At 38.4% G+C, this 25,591-nt stretch overlaps 1 protein-coding gene and 1 non-coding gene across 8 annotated transcripts in view; one reads left to right on the top strand and one right to left on the bottom strand.

The window, feature by feature from the left end:
* Positions 1-25,591, bottom strand: part of LOC5571100 — a 399,425-nt gene that overhangs the window by 86,127 nt on the left and 287,707 nt on the right. For all 7 annotated transcript variants that reach the window (XM_021855273.1, XM_021855271.1, XM_021855274.1 and 4 more), the window contains one exon: positions 10,704-10,900. In XM_021855273.1, coding sequence (XP_021710965.1) covers positions 10,704-10,900 — 197 coding nt within the window. The remainder of the gene's footprint in view (positions 1-10,703; positions 10,901-25,591) is intronic.
* Positions 23,709-23,781, top strand: Trnak-cuu. The gene has a single exon. It is a non-coding gene; the product is annotated as a tRNA-Lys (tRNA).

The raw sequence follows: 25,591 nt of genomic DNA on the forward strand, positions 1-25,591 counted from the left end.
AAGTATTTAACGATTAATACTCACAAGGGTTTATTTCAATTTCAAAGGCTTTGCTATGGTGTAAGTAGTGCACCTTCCATTTTTCAACAAGTTATTGATTAAATTTTGAGGGGATTGAAGTTTGTCAAATCTTACATTGATGATACTTTGATCGGAGGAAAAAAAATTGCAGAATGTTTTGAAAATTTAAAACGCGTACTGGATAGACTGAATAAATACAACGTGCATGTAAATCTAGAAAAATGTGAATTTTTCTTACCACAAGTGGATTATCTTGGTCATACGTTAAGTGAAAAAGGCATAAGTCCAAATAGCGATAAAATTAAAGCGATTGTGGAAGCACCTAGTCCTTCAAATTGTGCTCAATTGCAATCATACCTAGGATTGCTCAATTATTATTCACGTTTCCTTCCCAATGCTAGTAGTTTGTTAAGACCACTTTATGATCTTTTGAAAAAGGGCACAACTTTCCATTGGACGGAAATTCACGAAAGAGCGTTTAAAGATAGCAAACGTCTCTTATTGTCGAATAATTTATTGGAAATGTATGACCCTGATAAAAAAATAATTGTCTCCTGTGATGCGTCTCCTTATGGAGTAGGAGCAATTTTATCCCATGAAATAAATGGAGAGCAGAAACCGATCATTTTTGCTTCCAGTACCCTATCTGCAGCAGAGCAAAATTACTAGCAGTTGCATAGAGAAGCACTGGCCATAATGTTTGCGATTAATCGGTTTCATAAATATATATACGGTTACAAATTTGAATTGCATACAGATCATGAACCACTTCAGGCTATTCTAAATCCAAAAAAAATGAAAGAGTGCGATAGCAGTAGCTAGGTTACAACGATGGGCTATTCAATTGTCAATGTATAATTATGTAGTAAAATACAAACCGTCTTCAAAAATGCGACACGTGTTGTTTGTTTCAAATGATATTCCAAAAGACTTGGAAATGGTTCGAAAATCTTCCGAAACAGATCCACTGATAAAAATGTTGATGAAATTTTGTCGGTCAGGCTGGGCAAGATCTTAACAGTTCGACCCTGAATTAAAATATTATCATAAATTACAACAATGTTTCGCGGTGGAAAATGATTGTTTAGTATATCGTGATCGCGTAGTGATTCCAAAAGAGATGCAGATTAAAATTTTGGAACTATTGCATGAAGGTCATATCGGCATAGTGCGTACAAAAATGCTAGCTAGACAATATGTATGGTGGAGAAATATTGATAACGACATCGAAGCCTTCATAAATCAGTGTTCAGTTTGCCAACAAACTCAGAAAAAGGCATCATCTGTTACAATACCTTGGCCTACTCCAAAAACTGTCCTTGAACGAGTACATTTAGATCTTTTCTATTTCGGAAAATTTTCGTTTTTGATAATAGTGGATGCTTTTAGCAGATGAATTGAAGTTTGCCTCCTCAAAACGTCCAACGCAAGAACGATTATTGATAATATGCGAAAATTTATTGTAACTTTCGGGTTGCCAAAAGAAATAGTGTCAGATAATGGGCCACCGATTAATTCTGTTAATTTCATTGATTTTTGCATTCGACAGGGAATAAAGAGCAGAACGTGGAGTGCAGACAACTAAAGCCGCGTTGAAATTTTTTTTGCTGGATCATAAGTATCGTAAATTAACAATCGATGAACAAGTTAATATTTTTTTGTTTAAATACAGGAACACACCAAACGCTGTTTCAGGAATATCTCCTGCAGAGATGATGTTTAGCTTTAAACCAAAAACACTGATAGATAAATTGTCCATTAAATCAGATAAACTTGAAAATGTTCAATGTAAGAGAGAGAAGGAAAAAGTAACAAGCACAAAGATTAAACATTTTGTTAAAGGGGAGAAGATCATGTACATGAATCATTTTAAAAACTTTTGTAAGTGGATTTCCGGTAGAGTTGTAGACAAACTTTCTCAAGCTTTATATAAAATTGAAATAAGTGGTAATGTAAGAATTGTACACGTTTCTTCCATAAGAAAATCTAACCTTCATGACAAATATCACCCAAATGTATCTGTTGTTAGTCGTTTTGAAGAAAAATATAGGGTCTACCAAGCAGACTAAATGGTCAGATTTTTCAAAACTAAGACGATCACAAAGAAAAAGAAAACCGCCTGTATTCTATAGATGTTAGAAAAATCTAAAAAGGGAGAAGTGAAGTGTATTAGCTTACCCTATTATGATGGAAACTCTCTTGAAAGCGTTGTACGTATTATAAAGTATATTGAAAAGATATCTAGATAAGAATGATGAACAGGGACATGGAGGAAGAATGAACTTCCGGTACAAGCTCTATAAAAGCGCAGGTCAATCTTGAACAGGTCTCTTTTAAGTTCTGGACATCTATCAATAAACACTGATTGATAGCAGCGCATCTGTGTTTTGTAAGTATTAATACGAAACATATTACCCCTGAACTTACTGAAAACACGAAAAATCTGTGAAATCTCAGACCAATCATGTACACGCCATTATTAGCGTTTGAAAAAGCTATGAATTATCAAAATCTGTTGAAAAATGGCAGAGATATTGACACAAATGATTTGCGTGAGCTCAGGTGAACCCAAACTTTTGCACGATCTGCATCATACAGAGGGGTGAACCCAAACTTTTGCACGATGACTTGAATGACTGTTTTATTGATTTTGAATTGTCTTCAGATTTTTCCGCAAAAAATTCATGAGCGCCCTTCAAAGAATATAAGATAACGATTATAATGACACCTTGTTTTAACATTTTTGTCGATCCAATGCTGAAGAAATTAGCTTTGTTTTTTCATTGTGTTGTTTTGAAAAATGTCGCAACTTTAAGTAAAAATTTAATTCACAAAATTCAAATAATGTTTTTGAAAATATACATACTTAGTAAGAATAACTCTTTGCCTTTCGAATGCGGCTTAGAGAGTTTCAATTGGACGTGTAATCACAGAGATATGGACTGAACATTTTTGTATGTTTTTTTAGGGGGTGAACCCAAACTTATGCACGGGAATGTACGCAGATTAAGACAAACCGTAGCGGGGAAACGCGAGTTTTTTTTTTCGACTAATGCATATTCTATGGTATCACCTTCTTCGAAGCGCAAAAATGCTAATACGGCATTCTCGCACGCATCCACGAGGATGTGGAGTTGAATGTTATTTGTCTCCGATGTTGATGTCTGCGTTCTGTAGCATCGTGGAATCCTGACCGTTTCATGCTTTAGTAGGACTTATATCCAGAGTTGTCACTTTTCTTACTGCTTTGGGGATATTAGTTCATCCCATGCTACGCCAGAGCAGTGCTGTAAAATATCACGAGCATCACGTGACTTTGAAAATTGAATATTGTTTATGTCATCCTTCACCGTGGAAAAAGTCATCGGAAAATGTTTTTCCCGGTTACCTTATCCGAATTACTATCGGTTGGCAAAACTTGCTGATGCGATAATTTGCATGGTAAAGTGCTATGAGCATTTTAAATTTTCCAAAATTTTGACATTTCACAGCACTGCGTAAGAGTGTCAAATTTCCTGAAGAAGTTTTCTATCAGACCAAGAGGATCGTAGATAGTCATAAGCGTGCTAAGCACCTATAACTTGGTGGTTTGAAGGTTTGTTCGTTTGTGCGTTCATCTACGATTGCTTCGACAGCTCTCGGATATTGGCTGACAAATCGTTGGGCATTAAGATTTTTTACGAACTCGAAGAACATATTGTGCCAAAAACAACTAATGCCACTGCTGGCTCTTGAGACTAGTCGCAGCTCCTTCAAATAAATGTCTGTGAGTGTTGATCCGTTGGGTTTATAATCACTTGGTGAATCATTTCAACAATGTCGGCAGCAACGAGAAACTTGAATTCCCTGAACTTCCATAGTACTTATAAATGGAGAAACTAGATCTGGTCCATTAAATAAGACCAAGTTCTACGAAACTTCGTTGACCTCTGCGAAAATGTACACACTATGCAAAGTTTGTTGGGCTTGTTTGGGCTCCTGACGGGAAATGTTGGGAGATACCACAAACGGGAATGACTGTCGTTGATCTCTGATGGTGGCATCTTTCTAATGTAGCATTTAACTTCATATTCATGAATTATTTCATCTAATGCCTCGAACAGAGTTGGGTCCTTCTCCAATTTCTTCTCCAATTATACCCATCTTTTCGTAGCCATTGGTCTGCTTTATGGTAGTTTGATGTCTTTGTATTTCCATAATAAGCCGGTATTATAACGAACTCCTTCGTACTTCGTTTGCGACTCCAACAACTGGACAGCACATTTGTCGCCATTCAAAAATATATGATTTTCCGGTCGCTAAATACCTATGGTCTCTAGGACAAAGTAATCTTTTACTGACTTGTGAAGATGGGTATCTTGTTCTTCGCTGTAGGGACATATGCAGTAACTGTGATGGGCTGAGTAAGTTTGATTCGGTTCCCCAGAAACGAGTGCACACGGGACGTAAACGTCAAGAACTTTTCCTTCGAGGTTGACGTGGTAGTCCGGCTGGATACAGCAAGCGACAGCGGCGGACAGCTTCCATAGCTTTTCCCTTGAAGATACGCTGCAGTTGTAGTAAGTTCTTCTCTTCACTGTATCCACACATTCTAGTTGTGTTTTTGTAGGTGGCTATAAAGAGAGACCCTTTGCTACAGCCTGACGTGCTGCTAACTGACTCCTACTTAATTCGATTTGCGTTTGAAAAAATTGAAATGGATCTACAGTTGAGTAGAACTCTTGCACATCACCATAGCATATTCCTCACCGTCTTCTGCATCATCGATTGGTTGCATTTCTTTTAAACGTTCTTCTGCATGTTTTACTTCAAGAACTTGTTTTTGACCAGTCAGGCCAACTGTCGTTCGATGTTCGCAGATCTTCTTTCCACGAGAAATGTTGACCAACTCTGTTTGCTCCGGAGACAGTTGTTGAGTTAGCGTTCGGTAGAAATTGAATATCTGGAACACGGAGACTAGCTGATAAACATTGTATGTTGGTGGTTTTACATCAATTAACTTGATAAAACCTCGCCAACAATATTTCGCCAATTCACTTGGTTCCATTTCTCTCCATCCTCGATTGCGATCAACGCTCTCCAGGTCCTGGTGCACCTGATCAATCCATCTAGCTGCACACCCACGTCTTGTACCGACCGAATTCGTGGCGAACACCATCATTACAGGGCTGTTCTCCGCCATTCTTGCAATATCTCAAGTAACACACGAAACATCTTTCAAAGAGATGCAAATTAAAAATGGTTTCAAATATGCATCAATAAAAACATCTGTAACATATCTAGTTCTAGTTCCGTTGCATATCAATATCAAAGCTCAAATAGTCTCATTATCGTTCCAATAAACTTGCATTTCACCATTCGTTTGACGTTTAACTTTATCTAAGCAACTAGATTTTCTGCAAATGTTCTCTGCAAACAGCAATGAAGTCAAATTTATCAAGATGTATTCAGTAACTTTACAAAAAACTCTTGCAACTTCTCCCAAGATGCCGATTTTAATGTTATGTTTCAAATTACTTCCAATTCAAGCATCCGCAACTTGAGTTTATTGCATTCAAGTTCCGTTTCACTGTCCACTACTCAAGAAGATTCATCCCAGTTGCGCGAAAGTTGCACTTAACTACATGTTTGACAGTTAGAAGTTTGTTTTTTTTTCAATCCAGTTGCAATATAGTTGAGTTTCACATAATGCACCATGCCACTACGAAAAACATGTTCTAGCAACAGTTTGTCTGTTTAGCTGGTGTTTCTCATATGTTTCGCGAAAGTTTTTGCAATAACTTTAGTTTATTTGAGGTATGGCCTAATTTTGCCAGCAGAGCTTGTATACCGAAGGAGGCAGTAAAGTAACAAACAACAAGCCTTCATTAACCCCTCTACCGGTAGCTTCATTTTTTACCTCAAAATTCAAATTCAAATCATTATAACTTTTTTGTTTTTCAATATTTTTGCACCATTTTTTCACAAGTTCTCAAAAAACTCTTCTAGTTTTAGGATCTGTGTCGATATTGATCATTGGTCATCTGGTTTTGAATATATTCCAAAATTCCTTGGGGGACCGACCCGTAACTAGAATTCCCCATTAATTTCTCTGGCTACAGAATTTTAATCGTATTCGGATATTCACTCTTCGAAACAATACATTATTGAGAGTATATTGTGAAAAAATGAAGCAATTTGGTGCAGCCGTCTTTAAGTAATGACCATTTAGGTTTCTGGAACCACGCTGGACAAATAATGATCTTAAAAACTTCAAAAAACATCATATCGTAATTTTCAGATATCTCCAAGAATACTGAACCGATTCAAATGATTTTTTCAGAGAAGCTCCTTATTACCTGGCATTATATAGCCCACATTTTATTTTATTTTTTGTTAATTGATAAAAAACAAAATGGCCGCCAAAGACATTTTATATGAAAAATGTCGGTCGCCCAAGGAACATCAGAATATCTTTAAAACCAGATCACCAATAATTAATATCGACGCGGATTCCTAAACAAGAAGAGTTGTTTGAAAACTTGTGAAAAAATGGTGCAAAAATATTGAAAAACAAAAAAGTTATAACGATTTAAATATTTATTTTGCGGTAAAAAATGAAGCTGCCGGTAGAAGGGTTAACAGGTAATGTGGTCGCTTATATAGTGGACTGGCGAAGCAATTGTTCGAAGAGCTGGTGGAGTAGTGAGTGGAGGAGAAGATTTATGATCTTGAGGTTGGAAGTTCAATTCGCGTTTATATTTTTGGTATAATTTTTTTTTTTATTTAAGTTGTTTGCAACAAATTAGCAATTTCACTATAACATACAAATGTTGCAAACAGACTCCGCCTCTTGCGCTTTTTGCGTTGCTATTCAGTGCAATTGTAAGTCATATTTTCAACAATTGACAGCTCTGATTAGTTTCAAGAGATATTTTTTTTTTCTTGAGTTGAAACAAACTGTGCTGCTTGGAATGCCCTGCCCAACGTATCCTTCCAGCTTTAGCCACCTTCAGGGTACTGGGACTGCCGTAGAGTTGGGCGAGCTCGTGGTTCATTTTTTGCCGCCACACACTGAGCGTTTTGTACATCGTGCATTTGGTACGGGAGTGAATCTTAATTGACCGCAGTTTCTTCTGGAGCCCAAAGTTGGCACGGCTTCCACTGATGATGCGACTTCGTATTTCCCGACAACATTGTTGTCAGCTGTCAGCAAGGATCCGACGTAGACGAACTCATCCACCACCTCGAAGGTATGCCCGTCTATCGTGACAATGCTTTCTAGGCGGGCCTTGTCGCGCTTAGTTCCGTCTACCAGCATGTACTTTGTTTTCGACGCATTTACCACCAGTCCGACTCTTGTGATCAACAGGTGGTACGTAGGGCCCTGTTACTCACGGCATTTATGGAGGATTTGCAGCATGGAAAAGATCTGGTCCGAGTTCGGCTCCGATACCATCTTTGCCAGCGGCCTTGTTGCTTTGAGCTGTGGAATGGCATTCTTAACGTCCCCCATCGTGAAATCTGGTTGGTTTTCACTGTCCGCTGTGCAGACGTAGCCATCGCCTTCGCTGTCTTGACCTTCTGTGTCTATGTTCTCTGCGCCATTTAGGTGTTCATCGTAGTGCTGGCTCCACCTTTCGAACACCTCGCGTCCGTCCGTCAAGATACTCTCATCCTTACCCCGGCACATTACAGCTCGCGAAGCCTTTGCGGGATGTGTTAAGCTTCTGGTAGAACTTCCGCGTTTCTTGAGAACGGTACAGAAATTCCATCTCTTGGCATTCCACCTCTTCCAGGCGGCGCTTTTTGTCCCGGAATAGGCGGGTTTGCTATTTCCGCTTCAATCTGTATCGTTCTACGTTCTGCCGCGTACCATACTGCAGCATTGCAGCTCGCGGTGCATTCTTCTCCTCCGAAACCTCCTGCCACTCCTCGTCGTACCGATGGTTTCTTGATCTCCGTTCTACATATCAGAAAGTGCTTTCGGCAGCGTCGTTGATGGCTGCTTTGACTGTCCTCCAGCAGTCCTCAAGAGGAGCCCTATCGAGCTGGCCCTCATTCGACAACGCTGCCTTAAGATGCTGTGCGTACGCATTGGCAACATCCGGTTGTTTCAGTCGCGCTAGATTGTACCGAGGCGGGCGTCGGTACCGTACATCGTTGATAACGGATAATTTTGGGCGCAGTTTCACTATAACCAGGTAGTGGTCGGAGTCAATGTTAGCGTCACGATAGGTTCTGACTTCGGTTATGTCGGAAAAGTGACGTTCATCGATCAAAACGTGATCGATTTGTGATTCTGTCAGCTGAGGTGATCTCCAGGTGTACCGATACGGGAGGCTGTGCTGGAAAAAGTTACTACGACTGGCCATATTCTTGAAAGCGGCAAATTCTATCAGTCGTAGGCCGTTCTCGTTCGTCAGCCGGTGGACGCTGAATTTTTCAATCGTCGGTCTGAACTCCTCTCCATGGCCAACCTAAGCGTTCAAATCTCCTTTGATGATCTTGACGTCGTGGCTTGGGCAGCGGTCGTCCTCGCGTTCGAGCTACGCATAAAATGCATCCTTGCTTCCGGAGTGTGGGTGGAGAGTATGTGAGTACTTTCGATGACGTTGAGAGATGTGCAGTTCCACGTACCGAGTTTCCAATCGCTTATTCATTTTCGTCGCTGTGGTCTTTGCCGAATGTTCTGGTCATATTCTCTCATTGACGTTCCTGTGCTGATGTGTTTTTACGGTTGGCTTGCCTGACACCAACCCCCTTGTTCTCCGGAAGATCATTCCTGATAAATGTTCGAAGGACCATAGTGCTTAACTTAGCATAGAGCGATGATCAACCGCCCCTGATATGGGGAACAGACATTGTTCTGAGCCGCTACTAACATACAGTACAGTTGCTCCAGGCTTGATGTTCCCTAAGGTTACTCGTACCCCGGCTAGTACCACGAGGAGGTAGGGATAGGAGTTGCTGGGCAAGAAGCTAAGGACCACACAAAGGGGTCTATTTTATACCTGCAGGTACGCGAGGTACCAATGGTCACCGTGCCCCGTGCTTGATAGGCTATGGACGTTTGGCATCTTGAAGATCGGTTAATTTGTCTGCACGGATCGTTTTAGCCAGTTTTCAAAGTGAGACTTCTGTTGCTGTAATGCCTCCCTTTGAGCCGCCAAAAGAGCCAAAAGTGCTTTATGCAAATGCTCAAAATTCTTGTGCTACTCCATCATCATTCGTTAGATCCAGTTGTCTTTGTAACGCTTGATATTCTGCTGGCAGCGTACTTTCAGTTTGAAATATGGAGTTACTTTTTATTGGATTAATTTAAAATTATCTAGCAAGCAAGAAAACGCTTATCCAAAACATGAGGAGATTCGAGATAGATTTGAAAGATGCATGAACCTAAGGACAGCTCTTCGGCAAAACTTTTTTAGTGGATCTCAAAAATGATCATGAAAGTATTTTTGAGAAATCCTCAAAGCAGCAAATTAAGAAATACTTGGAAGAATCTCTAAAGAAATTCCTGGTGGAATCTCTGTAATCATTTCCGATGAATAATTATTCATATACCGTCGTGCGGGGTGACATTGGTCCATAAGGGTGACTTTGGGCCAAGATTTTTACAGCAAACTTAAACCAGAATAATGAAAACAATGTGGCAAGCTTCAAGAATACGTTATTAATAGCCACTGAATGGATATGGATTAGTTTTTTGCCTCCCGTGCTAGTCAAGATATGCATCGAAAAGGGCGGTCAAAGTCACCCCCTAGGACCAATGTCACCCCGCACGGCGGTACAGTCATCTCTCTCTTACTCGATATTCTGTATCTCGATATATCCCCTAACTCGATGGAATGCGCGGTCCCTTCAATCTAGCATGCTCTGATACCTCTGTAACTCGATACCTCTCGAACTCGATGTTCCCTAACTCGATGCTATCTGTTTTAGTTTCCCAAGTAAGTTTACCTCTCTAACTCGATATTTTCATGAAAAGTTCCAAATGTCCTCCAAACGTTAATGAATTTCATGAATTTGATTATTATGATTTAATTGATAGTAAAATTAAAGTTTACTGCCATTTTCTGGGTGCTAAAATTTTTATTTTTTGCTGATCGGTAAAAAAGTGTCACAAAAGTAAATGTGGTGAAATGGTATTGTTTTTCACGTGAAAATAACTATTCTGAATGTATTTTGACAAAATAATAAAAAGTTGAAAATCTGAAAAAATATGTGTTCTGTATCTCGATACCTCCCTAACTCGATGGTCCCTTCAATATCGAGTAAGGGAGAGTTAACTGTATGTATAAGTTATAAGTTATTGTAAGAATGAACGGTGAATTTCTGTGTTATTCTACCGTTAGAAGAAGCATACTTGTAACTGTAGTTTATTGCATTAGGATGACATAAGTTAAATGTTATTGTCAAGTAATAGATACAATCATTCAACGCAATGCAACTATCGACTGAATAATAATTGGCTTCCGATTCAGGAGAAATAATTCTGGAATTCAATAGGAAAAAAGTTTTTATAATAATTTTATACAAAATGTTCGGTATATAATGGTAATCAAACATATCATTCTCGTTGAAAAAAATCATTCACCATACATTTGTTTCCATTGATGATTGTGATTGTAATGAATATCCGATGATAAAACGCGCAAAATGGTGAACAGTTAAACCAATCTTCCGCTCCATATACTTACGAATGGGAAAGGGATTTTGGTCGGTATCCATTGATACACTGGCTGTCCGTCCAGGAACCACTTCAGCACGAATCCTTTCTCGTTTTCGTCCACATCGTACTCACAGTCCAGTATCAGTGGGTCCGGATTCTTCGAATTTTTATCCAGCAGATATGTGGAGGGCACTTTAAGGCTCGTAATCTTCACCGCCGCACAGACTGAAACGGAAAATCGAAACCATACAAACAAAGGAATGTTAGTTTTTTTTGTCGATTGATTGATATTATGATGGGGGTTGGATCCTGGCTGATTCCCGGGGACAAATTGTATTTCTAGCACCAAATCAAATTGTCAGTTCCAAATGGATCATCAACCCACACAAACTGTTCCGTTTGAGTGCTCAACCCATAAATTGTTTTCGTTTTCGGCTTCTCTGACTTTGTGTCGCTTGCGGCTTTCTCCCAAACCAACGAAACCAACCCCGAATTTGGAAGCAGATTTTCGAATGGTACCGTCACTACCCGAGTAGAAATGCATGGCAATACCATATCATGCTATTATAATTTAAAACCAGCATACTATGTTCTTCCTTATGGTAAAAGCTAAGAGGCAAAATACCAAAAATCAATACCTATGAATTGTATTGGTAAATTAAACCTATGAATTGTACCTGTAAAATAACAAACGGAAGTATTTTAATACTGAGTGCGTAGTGTATGTGCATTTGAAGAGGGTTCAAGAATTATAATAAGTTATTGAGTACGTATTGTATACTACATTATTAAGAAACCATGCCTTTGTGATGATTTTCAATACCAAACCAAGTTTTGCAAATTTTTACGGATTCTTTACTCTCAGTCATACTTTATCGCAATGTATCGAAAAGGATAGCTTTATACTAATCCAAACTATGGCCAATCAAAAATGGGTCAAGTTGTCATAGTTCAGTTTGTTATGTGATTGCTTTAGACTAGCTATTTTCTTTTGCTCGGATAGCAGATGCCTTATCGTGACAAACTCTCATAAACATTGTGCCAACACAGCGAAGATAGGCGCACAATCAATGGAGCAAGGCGATGTTTGCAGTCCCAGTCACGCTACCGCGCGCGCTGAGCTCTTCCTTTAAATTACGGCCCAAGTTCTGTTTGGTTCGGTTTCAAACGGACGGAACCCTTAACCCCTTAACAGAAAACCATCTCCGCCACATTGTTTGGGATGGTGAAATAGGCTTTCTTTCAACATTTAAGGCATTCGAAGTGAGTCATTAAATACGTTTGCTCTTCGTAAATAATCTAGAGTTATATCGTTTTGTCTGAAATTCCCCAAAGTGATGATTTGGAAACCAACAATACTAGGATGACCAAAAATCGCGGAGTCCTATGTATTGGCATAAATTAGCTTAGCTTAGACTGACTACACATATCAATAGTTGCTATTCCATGATTGACCGAAGTTAGTAAAGATGCACAAAGAATCAACTAGAAGTTCGGCTGGAATTGGCCATAATCTTCTGCATTTTGCATAATTCAGTTCCTCATGTTATACAGGGTCAATAACGGCACCAGCCACGCCTTACAGTCAGGTGGGATTGGAAGAAGGAATGTTAGTGTGTAACCTTTGCTATTTGGAGACCGTGTTTACCTCTGCATCTTCACAAAGGTTACTGGGATGGATGTTTGTTTATGGGGAGCTTCGTTGGGTCATACGATTCACTTAGATGAGTGATTAGACCAAAGACGAAGTTAGATTATGATAAACAATTATTTGTTATAAATAGACATGCTTACAAATATAATATTTTCAATTAATATGAATTTCCATTTAGAAGAAAATAATGTTGACACTTAAAGTGACGAACCATTCAAAGTTTGTAGAAAAATAGCTAAACGCAACATTCCAACAGCTGTCAGGACGAAAGCATGTGTTATCCATATTTACTTATATGAAAAGAAAAAAATCGATTTGCAGGACCATCACAGAACACTTCAATGCCGAACCATTCAAAGTTCTTTTTTTTTAATTACAAAAATAAAAGTAAAAGGAAAGAGGTGTTTTGGAAAAAAAATAATGTATAATAATTTATGAATAAAAGTTTATGCCGATACTGACAGTGATGAACCATTCATTTTTTTTGAACAATCCTTTATACGTCCCATCGCTATAACAATTACACTCCCGTGCAAAATTTTGGGTTCACCCCCTCAAAAACATACAAAAGTGTTCAGTCCATATCTCTGTGATTACTCGTCCAATCGAAACTCTTTAAGCCGCATTCGAAAGGCAAGGAGTTATTCTCACTTCGTATATATTTTTTCAAGAACATTATTTTTAATTTTGCATACTAAATTTTTACTTAAAGTTGTGACATTTTTCGAAAAACGCTCTGAAAAATCATATCAAATTTCCTCAGCATTGGATCGACCAACATTTTAAATCAAAGTGTCATTAGAATCGTAATCTTATATTCTTTAAAGAGACCTCAAGAAATTTTGGCGGAAAAATCTGGAAAGTATTCAAAATCAATGAAACAGTCAGTCAAGTCATCGTGCAAAATTTTGGGTTCACATGAGCCGCACGCATATAATTTTTGTCAATATCTCTGCCATTTTTCAACCTATGTTAATAGTTTAAAGCTTTTTCGAGCGCACATAATGGCGCGTACATGATTGGTTTGAGATTTCACAGATTTTTCGTGTTTTTAGGTAAGATCAGGTGAACCCGAACTTTTGCACGATGACTAGAATGACTGGTTCATTGATTTTGAATAATTTTCAGATTTTTCCGCAAAAATTTTATGAGTGCTCTTCAAAGATTAAATATTACGATTCTAATGACACCTTGTTTTAACATATTGGTCGATCCAATGCTGAGGAAATTAGCTATGTATTTTCAGTGTGTTTTTTTGAAAAATGTCACAACTTTAAGTGAAAATTTTGAATACATAGTTCGAAGAATGTTTTTGGAAAAATACATACGAAGTAAGAATAACTGCTTGCCTTTCGAATGCGATGTAGAGAGTTTCAATTGGACGTGTAATCACAGAGATATGGACTGAACACTTTTGTACGTTTATTAGGGGGTGAACCCAAACTTATGCACGGGAGTGTATATGTGCAGTCACAAATATTTTACAGATTTAAAATAAAAACATGAAACGAGCTCACCAATTGATCTTAGACTGAGCAGCCACAATCCACTTCCAGCTTCACTTAACACATACAGACTAACTGAAAAGGAAATCACTCTGGAGAAGCGAAAAGAATAACACTTTCGCTTTTAATGCATGACATAAAAAAAACACGAAGGCTCGGGCTTCCACGAAGCACTCTGCACTGTCCAGCAAAACGCGTAAACCCAAAAACAAACAAGCATTCACTCCGGCGGTGAAAGAACGAAACCGCTTGCTTGGGCTTCCGAAGTGCACTCCGTGTAGTCCAATATATTTCCATAACGTGCATGAAATGCCAATATAGCTTTATTACAACTTATAAGCCCTGGACAAGCACTATATCGCCATCTTCAGCTTCGTTACAAATCGTAGGATAAGCTGTATAAGTTTTGAAACTCACTATTCGATTTATAACTCTGCTAAAGGTACCTTACGAGTGTAAAAATAATCATCTATTAATTTCTTCTACATTGCAGTGTAAATTGTTTCAAAATTAACGTAAAGTAAACGCGCAGCTATTAAGTATGACCAAGCTGAGGGTCGTGGGTGCGATTCCCGCAGGCAAAGATCTTTTCGGGCTGGAAATTTTCTCGAATTCTCACGGTGTAGAGTATGATTGCACTTTCTGTATTCATATATACATGTGCAAGAAAGAACAAAAGTGGAGGCGTTTTACGTACATTTTACACGCAGTCTAATGGCTCATGTGCAACCACTTCTGTACTCGTATTTAGTATTGTATACGATTTTATGTTCACTGTGAAATAGAGTCCGTTTCGAGACATCCCAGGACAAAAAATTCCGGGATTTGACAAATTTTGAAGCTCTCCAGTTTCCCGGAGTACATGTTCTGACGTCCAGGGATTTCCGAAATGAACGTAGCATTTGATGAAAACCAATAAATTTTTATGAGAAAAAATGACATTTATTTTTCTTAGTCTTATACCTTATGCAAAAAAAAATCGAGAACTATCATAAAGAAAAGAGATTAAATAGGTTATTTTTGTCATGAAAAGACCAAATTATCAAATAAGTAAAACATATTTCAGTGTATCTAGCAGCAAAGGTTATCTATTGTTTTTTTCTTCAACATTAGCCGTTTTTATTAGCCTAAGCTTAGAAAGTCACTCCTAGGACATGATTGGTGATCTAATAGCTACCGCTTCTGCTGCATAAGCAGAAGATCATGGGTTCAATCCAAGGCCCGTCCCTTTCCTCGTACTTGGGTAGTTGTATCTATCAGGGATCTTTCACTCTTAATCTATCACACACGTTGATAGCAATCGCTAGAATCAAAAACGGATACTACGTTCAGACTAGAGCTGATATTACGCAATATAGGCTAGCTTGATTTCAAACGTCATACTTCTTATTTCCAGGGAAAACTAGATGCATGGCTTCTGATATCAAGAGAGCCTATATTACGTAATATACGCTCTAGTCTTCTTCCATTCTTGCATCCTTATAGTACGCTTTTATTAAGCTTGCTAACCGAAAGCAATTAACTTACCAAATAACAATTATCTTACCCCTATACGTTCCCGCATGAAATTGTGTAGATGCAGAGGTATATACGGTCTACTGTTGACTAGTTTTGAATGCAATATCCATTCCCCCTCCCCCTTTTTTCCTCATTCACCTGCATTCTGACGTGGCAGACGCCATTGTTGCCTAAACATAAGAGAACACCAGCACCTATAAACTGAGGGTGTCTGTTAGCTCCAAGCATTCATCTGGTGTGTTCCTTGTGTAAATGCAGCTGATCTTACGATACTGGAGTAGCAACCACGTTCGGACAATCGAGTTCAAGCTGAAGCTTAGCTGCGAAAGCTAATCGAAGCGTAACCGCAGTCGATAATTTTTAGTAAATAACTACATTGCAAAACCTTCAATGATCTCAAATCGTTTCTTTAAAGAACAAAGTTTTGTTGACTTTCAAAATGTATGAAGCATACTGTTCTTATAATATGAAACGTTTACCATACTTTCATTTACATTATAGACAACTATGGTAGCCGGTCTCTTCATATAGAATTGATCTCTATTTTAATGCAAGTCTCTTAAAAATCTCTATTTTTAATCGGAGATTTCTAAAGTCTTTTTCTCAATCGAGATGGTCTCTAAAGTTACCTTTCACTCCTACTTGCATCTCTGTAGCTACTACAAGGAGTTTACTCCAGAGTTCTTTAAAGGTGTTGAAGAAGAAGAATTCCTCAAGGAGTTTTTAGGCCGATTTTTTAGTAATTCCTTTAGCCCTTTTCATATGAATTATCTCAAGAATCGCTCCTAAATTCTTTTATGAATAAATGTAAAGAACTCTTCCATAAATTCAGCCAGAAATATAACAAGATTTTTTTTCGCTATATTCCATCCATAAACTACTGCTGGAGTACCTACAACAATCCTCGAGTAATTTCTCAACTAAAATCTTCATGGAGTTTTCAAAACTTCATTTGAATTATCGCACCAGAAAATAAAATTCCAATTTTTCCAACCATTTCTATTTTTTTTTTTTTTAGGGATTCTGTTCAATATTTTTAAACGAACGTCTTCAAAAAATTCTGCAGGATTATCCAGAGATTCAATTGTATTTTTCAATAATCCAGAAAACTCTCCTTTACTTTCTTAGAAGTTTGGAAGTTTTCAGAAATTTTCATTAGGCATTTATACAGAGTTTTCATCAAACTTTACTATTGGATTTATTCTTTATTTTTGGTTTAAATTTTGTAAAAGCTGGACAATAATTCTGGAAGGAAGCCTCAGAAATCAGTGGAGGCCAGTGTTGTTGCCAATCGCGGTAGTCGACACGTTTTCGTTGACATTCGACAGTCTTTACCTTCAGCATTCACAACAAGAGCGATCAATCGAACGTACGAAAGAAAAATGTCAATTGATTACAATTGGCCACGATGGCGACACCAGAAAACGGTAAGAATTTGTTTATTTATATCATTTTTCGTAATAAGAATTGCTTTTATTGTATGTGTCTTACATTCGACATAACAAGCAAGATTAAACTAGTCGTGTTGGTTTTGATCGGACATTTTTGAAATCAATGTAAGCTTCATGATTTATGAAAATGTCATCGTGTCAGACGACATTCATTCCACAGTTTTTGATAAACATTTTATCGCTCGCGATGTGTATGAGTGATGACGGTAGCGGATGAGGGTAGAGAAATCATTTGACTGCTGACGAACGAGAAATAAAAAACCTATGGCATTCTGCGTGCCAAACAGAAACACGATCAGAAAAGTAAAACAAAATTATAACAACTGATGTTATTTATTTCCAATATTTCTTTGAAACAGAGTATGAATAAACTGATAAGCTGGTAAAATAACAAAAAATATAACAAAATTTAAACTGACTATAACTAAACTAAACATCTTTTGATACGATTACAGTCAACTCTCTCTTGCATATCTCGATATCGAGTTAGAGAAGAATAGTTGAAATTGGTTTTCATGGCTACCTCGATGGATCTTTGCGAAGGTTCACTTTATTCAACACACTTTGGATAGTTCGTCACTGTAAGTGTCAGCATAAGAATAAGAGTATTAGGAATGTTACATTAGGTATTTGATCAACAAACTTTGAATGGTTCGTCACCTCAAGTGTCAGCATAATTTTCCTCTACATTATCTATTTACATATAAGCATGTTTACATCTCACAAATAATTATTTATCATGGTCTAATCGCTTATTAAAGTAAATCCTGAGACCCAACGATCCTCCCCATTAACAAACATCCCTCCCGGTAACCTTTGTGGAGATGCAGAGGCAAACACGGTCTCCAAATAGCAAAGGTTACACACTAACATTCATTCCCCCAAGATGGGAGTTGAACTCGAGTTTGCGATTATTTCTGATTCAGTTCGGATTTACAACTATTTCTTATTCAGTTATACATCTTTACCTCCTCCCCTTTGCATGTCTGGCTACCGCTGATAAGTGGAGAGCCGAATAGTTCACAATGGAAACATATGGGCTGATTCCCTTCTGATATGTCTTATAGATGTTAGATACAAGTCGTGTTAGATTGCACCCGCTGTCGGACTAATATCAGGTTGACATCGGGTAAAAGTTGGGCCAGTGTCAGGTGGGTGATTAATATGTTTTGGGTCAATGTCGAGTAAATGCCGGATTAATTCCATCCAGTGTCGATTTTCAGCTGTATAACATAGGAGCCCTACTGTTCATGCATTGACAATAAACTATAACTTGTTTTGTTATTATTATGATATTACAGCCAACCCTCCATAACTCGATATTGCAGGCACCATCGAGCTATAGAACATATAAACAGTGCAAATGCGATCAAAGGGACCATAGAGTTAGCAATGAAAATCAACAGTTACTATGGTTCTCTAACTCGACATCGAGATACTGAATATCGAGTAAAAGAGAGTTGACTGTATGATGAAGTGTTCGCAAAATAAGTTACAAACATTGAGATAAATATTAATAAATTACATAAATGCGTTATAATTTTGTTATGCCTGTAATTGATTTTTACAATTTATAAGAAAACAAACATGACAGAACAAACAAGCACAACTCATATGACGATGACAAACGAAAATGAGAACTCACTCGTAAAGCATCATTTGGTACACAAACGGCATTTTTACAAGAATGCAAAGTAATTATAATATCACACACAGTTAAGCAGGAGAAGGGTGTACATATTAAACGGAAACAATTTATTCCGTGAAATTACAGTCCATAAAATTCATGCACACAAACCAATTTGGTTGGATATTTGCTCATGCTTTCTGAGGATGGAAATCTCGTCGAAGGATGATATTATTACGACTATTGAGACAAGAATACCTCCCACCAACAATGACGAACGGAATTCAATATTCAACATAAGGGATGAATGTATAAAATATTAACGATGAAGCACTTCGCACACACGCACACATACGTGCTCTCTCACACACACACACACACACACATACACACATCATGCAACGCATTGTGGGCTATCGTTGCCTTCACATGTTCAATCCACTCGGTGTTCGAATCTTGATGGGGCGGCAAATGGACGCAGCTGAGGTAAAAGGTTCGGATTTGCATACATATGAATCTTGAGTGCATAATAAAATAACTAACTTCCCGGTCGTTTCTTGGGTACGGTCCGCGGCTGCACTTGATGGAGTAGACTCCTTGGTATAAGTCGTTTCCAACCCAGCTCCTACACAATACGTTTCAGAACATGAGATGGGGTCTTCAAACCTAACGGTGTGCAAAAGGACCAATATTCTCCCTCTGAGATGCTGCTCCGAAAGGTTGATTGATTTTGCATGAACCTAATAACGGTAGCGATTTTTCAGTATGGACTTGGCAAGAGTGTGCATAAAAATTATGAGCTATTTTGAGGAAGTGCCTTTTATTAGCCTTTGCTTTCGATGCAAATTTGTTTGCAGAAATGGATTTCCTGGGACGGGAAATTTATGCTTACAAAGGAAGGCTTTTGAAGCAGGGATGCTTCATAGATAGTCTGAAGAGGTACTGTTCAGTTTGGACGATATGGTTGAGGCTAAACGGGAGAATGCCCCCAGTCTACAGAAAAGTGAAGTGGGATGAAGATTGCAGTGAGTAATAAGCTTGTTTTGTTGTAAAAAGATATCCTGGTTTTCGGTATGAATAACAAATTATTTTTTATTTTTATTTTTTACAATATTTACAATATTCGAATTGATTGACAAGTTGACGTGAGTGCACAACTTTTGTGAATTATGTATGTATGTTTAGAATTACTGTCTTTCATAAGACAAGCATGAAGAGCGGTGAGAAGTATTGATTACAGGGAGTTGCTGATCGCTTTGATTCCCAAATAGTTTTAAACTTTCCAATCAGTTATTCTTAAAATTAAAAAAAAAAAAACTTAAACTTATTCGTATCTTGGCTAAAGTCGAACGTGGATATTCTACGCTCTAACAAGAGAATGCCATTCTGCGCTACTTCCATGGCGTAGTAACTTACAGGTATGTTTGATGACTTGATGGGGGGGTGAAAAAGGTTAAGAATAGATCGAAACTTAAATAGAACGTGTATTCCAAGTTACCAAATAGCACTTTAATATGCCTTGCGGTCCAATATAGTGCTATTATACAAATAACAAACTCTAAACTAGCCGCATTCTCGCCCTATAATGCCAAAAATGCGAATTGGAGGGCTGGTGGTTACTTGGGATATTTGATAGAAACAACGTGTGCTATTTTTTTTTGTCTAGTAGATGGCTTCTAATAGAGGAGTTTGCAAAATATTCTATAATCTGACCCGAAAGTCAGATAAATAATTAATTTTACGTAAAAAATTGCTCCCGTACCCCTAGATGTATTACAATAAGGATATATTCTAGAGATAATTTTTATGTATCGTTCAATATATTTCAATTTCTGCTGTATACTACTATGTTCTTCTTCTTGGCATTACGTGCCCACTGGGGCAAAGCCTGCTTCTTAGCTTAGTGTTCCTGTGAGCATTTTCACAGTTATTAATTGAGAGCTTTCTTTGCCAAAATTTCCATTTTCGCATTCGTATATCGTGTGGCAGGTACGATGATACTCTATGCCCAGGTAAGTCAAGGAAATTTCCGGGATTCGAACTCAGACACCTTCAACATGGCTTTGCTTTGAAACCGCGGACTCCAACCACTCGGCTAAGGAAGGTCCCTACTGTACTACTATGTAATTATGTGAAATCAACAGCCTGTGGGACCCTATCCACGAAGCTGTGACAACAACGGCATGGGAAGTGATAAGCACTGGTTAACGATGAAGACGAAACAACTGGTTCAATGAAGAGTGCCAGAGAGTGACAGATGTGAAGAAAGTCGCCAGAAGCTGTATGCTTGTGGCTGGAACTCGAGAGAACAGAGAGCGCGATACAGGGCAGCGAGAGCCGAAGACAAGCGAATCCTCCGTAGAATGAAATAGCAGCACGAAGAAAGTGTGGTAGCTGAAGCTCAAGATAGCATGAACCGGAACGATATGTGGAGCTTTTATACAACGGTCAGTAGCGCGAGGCACAATACCGTACACGTGTTTGCCATGTGCAAAGATCGAGAAGGGAATTTTCTGGCCGATAAAACGGTGGTAGCTGTTAGGTGGGAAGAACACTTTCAGCAGTTGTAGAACGGTGAAAATGGAAATGTAGTAAGAAATAGGATAAACATTGATGATGCCGATCAAGCTGTGGACCCACCGATAATAGGAGAGGTTAATAGGCTATCAGCATGCTGCAGAACTTTTAGGTTGCTGGGAAGGACGAGATCCCGGTCGAGCTTCCCAAGCACGAAAGTGAGCAGCCTTACCAGTTGACCCACCGAGTACTTCTGAAAGTATGGGAGAACGAAGGAATGCCCACCGATTGGTTAGATGGCGTCCTACGCCCAAGGTCCAAGAAAAGGCACAGACTGGATTGTGTCATTTGCAGAGAAATTACCCTGCTAAATTCGGCGAACAAGTACTGTCGCACATCCTGTTTATCAGACACAGATTTGTCGGCGAATGTTTAGCTGGTTTTCGTGAGGGCTGCTCGACAATGGACCAGATGTTCGTTTTGCGAATGATCTTAGATAAATTCCGGGAGTGTAACTTGCAGACCCATTACTGTTTATTGATTTTAACGTGGCGTACGATTCAGTGAAAAGAAATGAGCTGTGCCAGATAATGTCTGAACATAGTTTTCCTGCGAAACTAACTAGGCTGATACATGCTACGCTGGATGGTTCAAAATCAAGTGTTCGGATTTGCAGAAGAGGAGTTAAATGGATTGAAGCAGGGAGACGCACTTTAAAATTTACTGTTCAACATTGCACATTGGTCCCAAAGCCATATCTGGGAAGTCAAAAATGATTGCGCCTACATCGTCAATTTAAGATATTTAGTGTATTCGGCAAAGTTTCGCCATATTTTTCAGACATTTTTTTCAGCGATGTGAAATTAGGGTGGCCCACATGGTTAACGAGATCAGCACATTAACTTTTTTGCTGACGCATTTAGGACTACACAATGTTCTACAATGTTTAAGAACAACCGATTTGGAACAACTTTGCCGAACAATCCAAATTTCTCTCTCTTATGGTTCGCGAGTTATGATTTTTTTTTTTAACAAAAAAGTTAGGGTGGAACTGAAAAATCAGTTTTTTCTTGATTACTTTTTATACGATAATTTCTCTTTTTTTTCTAACTTTGTTCTGAGCACTTTTATAACTTTTGATTGCGCAACTTTTTGCCGAAGAAACTACTGTTGTATCTCTTATGGTTACAGAGTTATTAGAAATTTCCTTCGATAAAATGGTTGTTTTCAAATGTCGATATTTAAAATAAAGCATAAATGTTCAAAATAGAAAGTTCTGAAAGTGTTTCACACAAAGTATTCATAAAAAATCAACGCTTTGAGACGTATTCACCATAAACCGAATTTTATATGGTAGAAAAAGCTAAAAAAGAGATATTTGCTGGAACAACCGAAATAACTGAGCATGAGCAGTATGAGCATGATTGACCGCCCGCAGATGCTACTCCGTTATTGCAAGAACAGCTGTACTTACACAGGGAACCAACAGACGCTACTCGGGATCAGTATCATCCTCAATGTGTATATACTGGTGCTCTTATTATTATAATAAACAATACCGGCACCGGCTGCGTCCGAATGCAGGTCAATTTGGGAATAGGAGGGAAATGTTAACGTGCTACTTGCTTTACAGAAACCGAGGAGTCCTCTGCACTTCCACAAGAAAACACTGGGAGTTTGGATATGGGAAAGGATTCGTTTTGGTAAACGATAAATATATAATTCGAAATGAATACGTGAGCATATACACGAATGACCGCACTATCCAAACCAGACACGATACTGATTTCGTTGCTCGCTCGACAGGAGCATACTACAGGTTCAACGTATCAAACTCTACTGACGAGTTTTTTTTTACCGGCGCATTTCATTTTTTCTTCCGCGCAATGCGAATCGGACACAATGGATCCGGATTCCGTCGCTCGCTCACAAGGAGCATGCAACAGATTCAACGGATCCAACACTACTGACGCGTTTTTTTTTTCTTTTCACCGGCACACTTCGTTTTTTCCTTCCGCGTAGCGCAAACTGGACACAATGGATCCGGATTCCGTCGCTCGCCCATAAGGAGCATGCAACAGATTCAACGGATCCAACACTACTGACGCGTTTTTTTTTTCTTTTCACCGGCACACTTCGTTTTTTCCTTCCGCGTAGCGCAAACTGGACACAATGGATCCGGATTCCGTCGCTCGCCCATAAGGAGCATGCAACAGATTCAACGGATCCAACACTACTGACGCGTTTGTTTTTTTTTTCACCGGCACACTTCGTTTTTTCTTCCACAAAACGCCAATCGGACACAATGGATCCGGATTCCGTCGCTCGCTCACAAGGAGCATGCAACAGATTCAACGGATCCAACACTACTGACGCGTTTTTTTTTCTTTTCACCGGCACACTTCGTTTTTTCCTTCCGCGTAGCGCAAACTGGACACAATGGATCCGGATTCCGTCGCTCGCCCACAAGGAGCATGCAACAGATTCAGCGGTTCCAACACTACTGACTCTTGCTGGAACAACCGAAATAACTGTACGTAAAGTCATTTAAAATTGAATATATAGGTATTGATATAAGATCGATCACTGCAAGCGAAATCTTAGGATTTAGAGAAAGTTAATTGCTGAAAAGTTTTAACATTGATCCACGGAAAATTAATTCTAAACGAAGTCTTGTTTTTTCACGCAACATAAAGTTTGTCCAGCTAACCTATGCCGTGGTCGGTTATTAATTGCTACCGCTTCGGCTTACTAGACAGAAGCCCGACTAGCTCAGTCGGTAGAGCATGAGACTCTTAATCTATGGGACGTGGGTTCAAGCCTCACGTTGGGCGCCATTTATTGGGGGACGCAACTTTCTCGGGGAAGAGTGAAACTTCTCGATAGCAGATCTCTATGGCAGCAGCTTCAAGACTGCAACGACTTCAATTTATTATAACAATTTACAGTACAGTACTCTGAATATCTTATATCATAGTCTCAGGACTTGTTCTCCGAGATGCGAATTCCCTAACCGGCTATTTTGGACACTACCGGTACTACAGTTGTATAAGTATAACTCTCATCATCATGCGAATTAACTGATCATCTTGCCTACTATCTATAAAGTACTCTAACTGATTACAAATCATCCCATTTGACAGTTCTTTGATTGACTGTAATGACAAACATGTTAAGATGGCATACGGTATACAATGAGAAGGTTGGGACTCACTACACACGGAAGGAAATCGCTGTTTGGTTTCCAACAGTCATGCGTTCAATACCGGTCCCGTTTATTATATTATCAACCCTTCACGATAACAAAACGTTTTCTTTGAAGAATTTCTTCAAATTACCAAAACCTTACTTCCCCCGATATCCTCTCATAGAAATATAGAAGTATCTGCAGTTATTCTATCTGGGCATCCAACTTATCCCATTCAATTCAATTGAATCCAATAAATCGGCCACAACGAATTAGTCAGGGCGGCATTCGCCTGTTGAAAAATGCATGAATCTTGAACAAGAGCCAGATATAAATCCCAAATGTCTGTCTAAAGTAACGAACCAATGTGGGCCTTGATCATTTGGAAACCGCTTCAGCAAATAATTTTCCTTTTTTCAACTCCTTAGAATCCCATTTTTAAATGACTTTACATACAGTTATTTCGATTGTTCTAGCAAATATCTCTTTTTTCGCTTTTTTTTACCATTGAAAATTCGGTTCATGGTGAATACATCCTAAAGCGTTGATTTTTTATGAATACTTTGTATGAAACACTTTCAGAACTTTCAATTTTGCATATTTTTGCTGAAGGCACCAAAGAGCTATCTCGATTATTTTTCAAGTTATGGACAATTTTCGGTTATTTTAAAAATTTTGTCAATCTTTTCGAATAAAAAACGTCCACACAGTTTTTTCACCATAAATCATCTTTTCAAACAAAAAACGTCCTCACATTTTTTTCACCATAAACAGAGAAAAAGATAATCTTTCTAATGGCGACAAAAGATTGAAAATCCGTTTGCGCCTTTCGGAGATATCGGCATTTGAAAACAACCATTTTTTCGAAGAAAATTTCTGATTACTATGTAACCATAAGAGATAGGACAGTAGTTATTTCGGCAAAAAGTTGCGCAATCTAAAGTTATAAAAGCGCTCGGAACAAAGTTTTTGCGAGAAATCATCGTGTAAAAAGATATCAAGAAATAACTGATTTTTCAATACCACCCTAATTTTTTTGTTAAAAAAAAATCATAACTCGTGAACCATAAAGATAGAAATTTGAGTTGTTCGGCAAAGTTGCTTAAAATTGGTTGTTCTAAAACATTGTAGAACATTGTGTAGTCTTAAATGAATCAGCAAAAAAGTTATTGTGGTGATCTCATAACCATGTGGGCCACCCTAATTTCACATCGTTGAAAAAAAATTGGCTGAAAAAAACTTTGCTGAAGACACCATATATCTAAAATTGACGGTTTAGGTGCAATTATTTTTTGCCTTCCTAGATATGGCTTTGGGACCAATGTGCATTGCACTCGAGGGTGCTATTAGGAGATCAGCCGTGTAGAGAAACAGCACATATAGAGAAGCAGTAGCAACAGATTGATCACCTGGGGCACCGAGGCGTTCCGATTGCTGGCAGCGAAAAGATCATGGAG

The sequence above is a fragment of the Aedes aegypti genome, chromosome 3, assembly GCF_002204515.2.
Source record: "Aedes aegypti strain LVP_AGWG chromosome 3, AaegL5.0 Primary Assembly, whole genome shotgun sequence".
In the NCBI taxonomy this organism is placed as follows: Eukaryota; Metazoa; Arthropoda; class Insecta; order Diptera; family Culicidae; genus Aedes; species Aedes aegypti.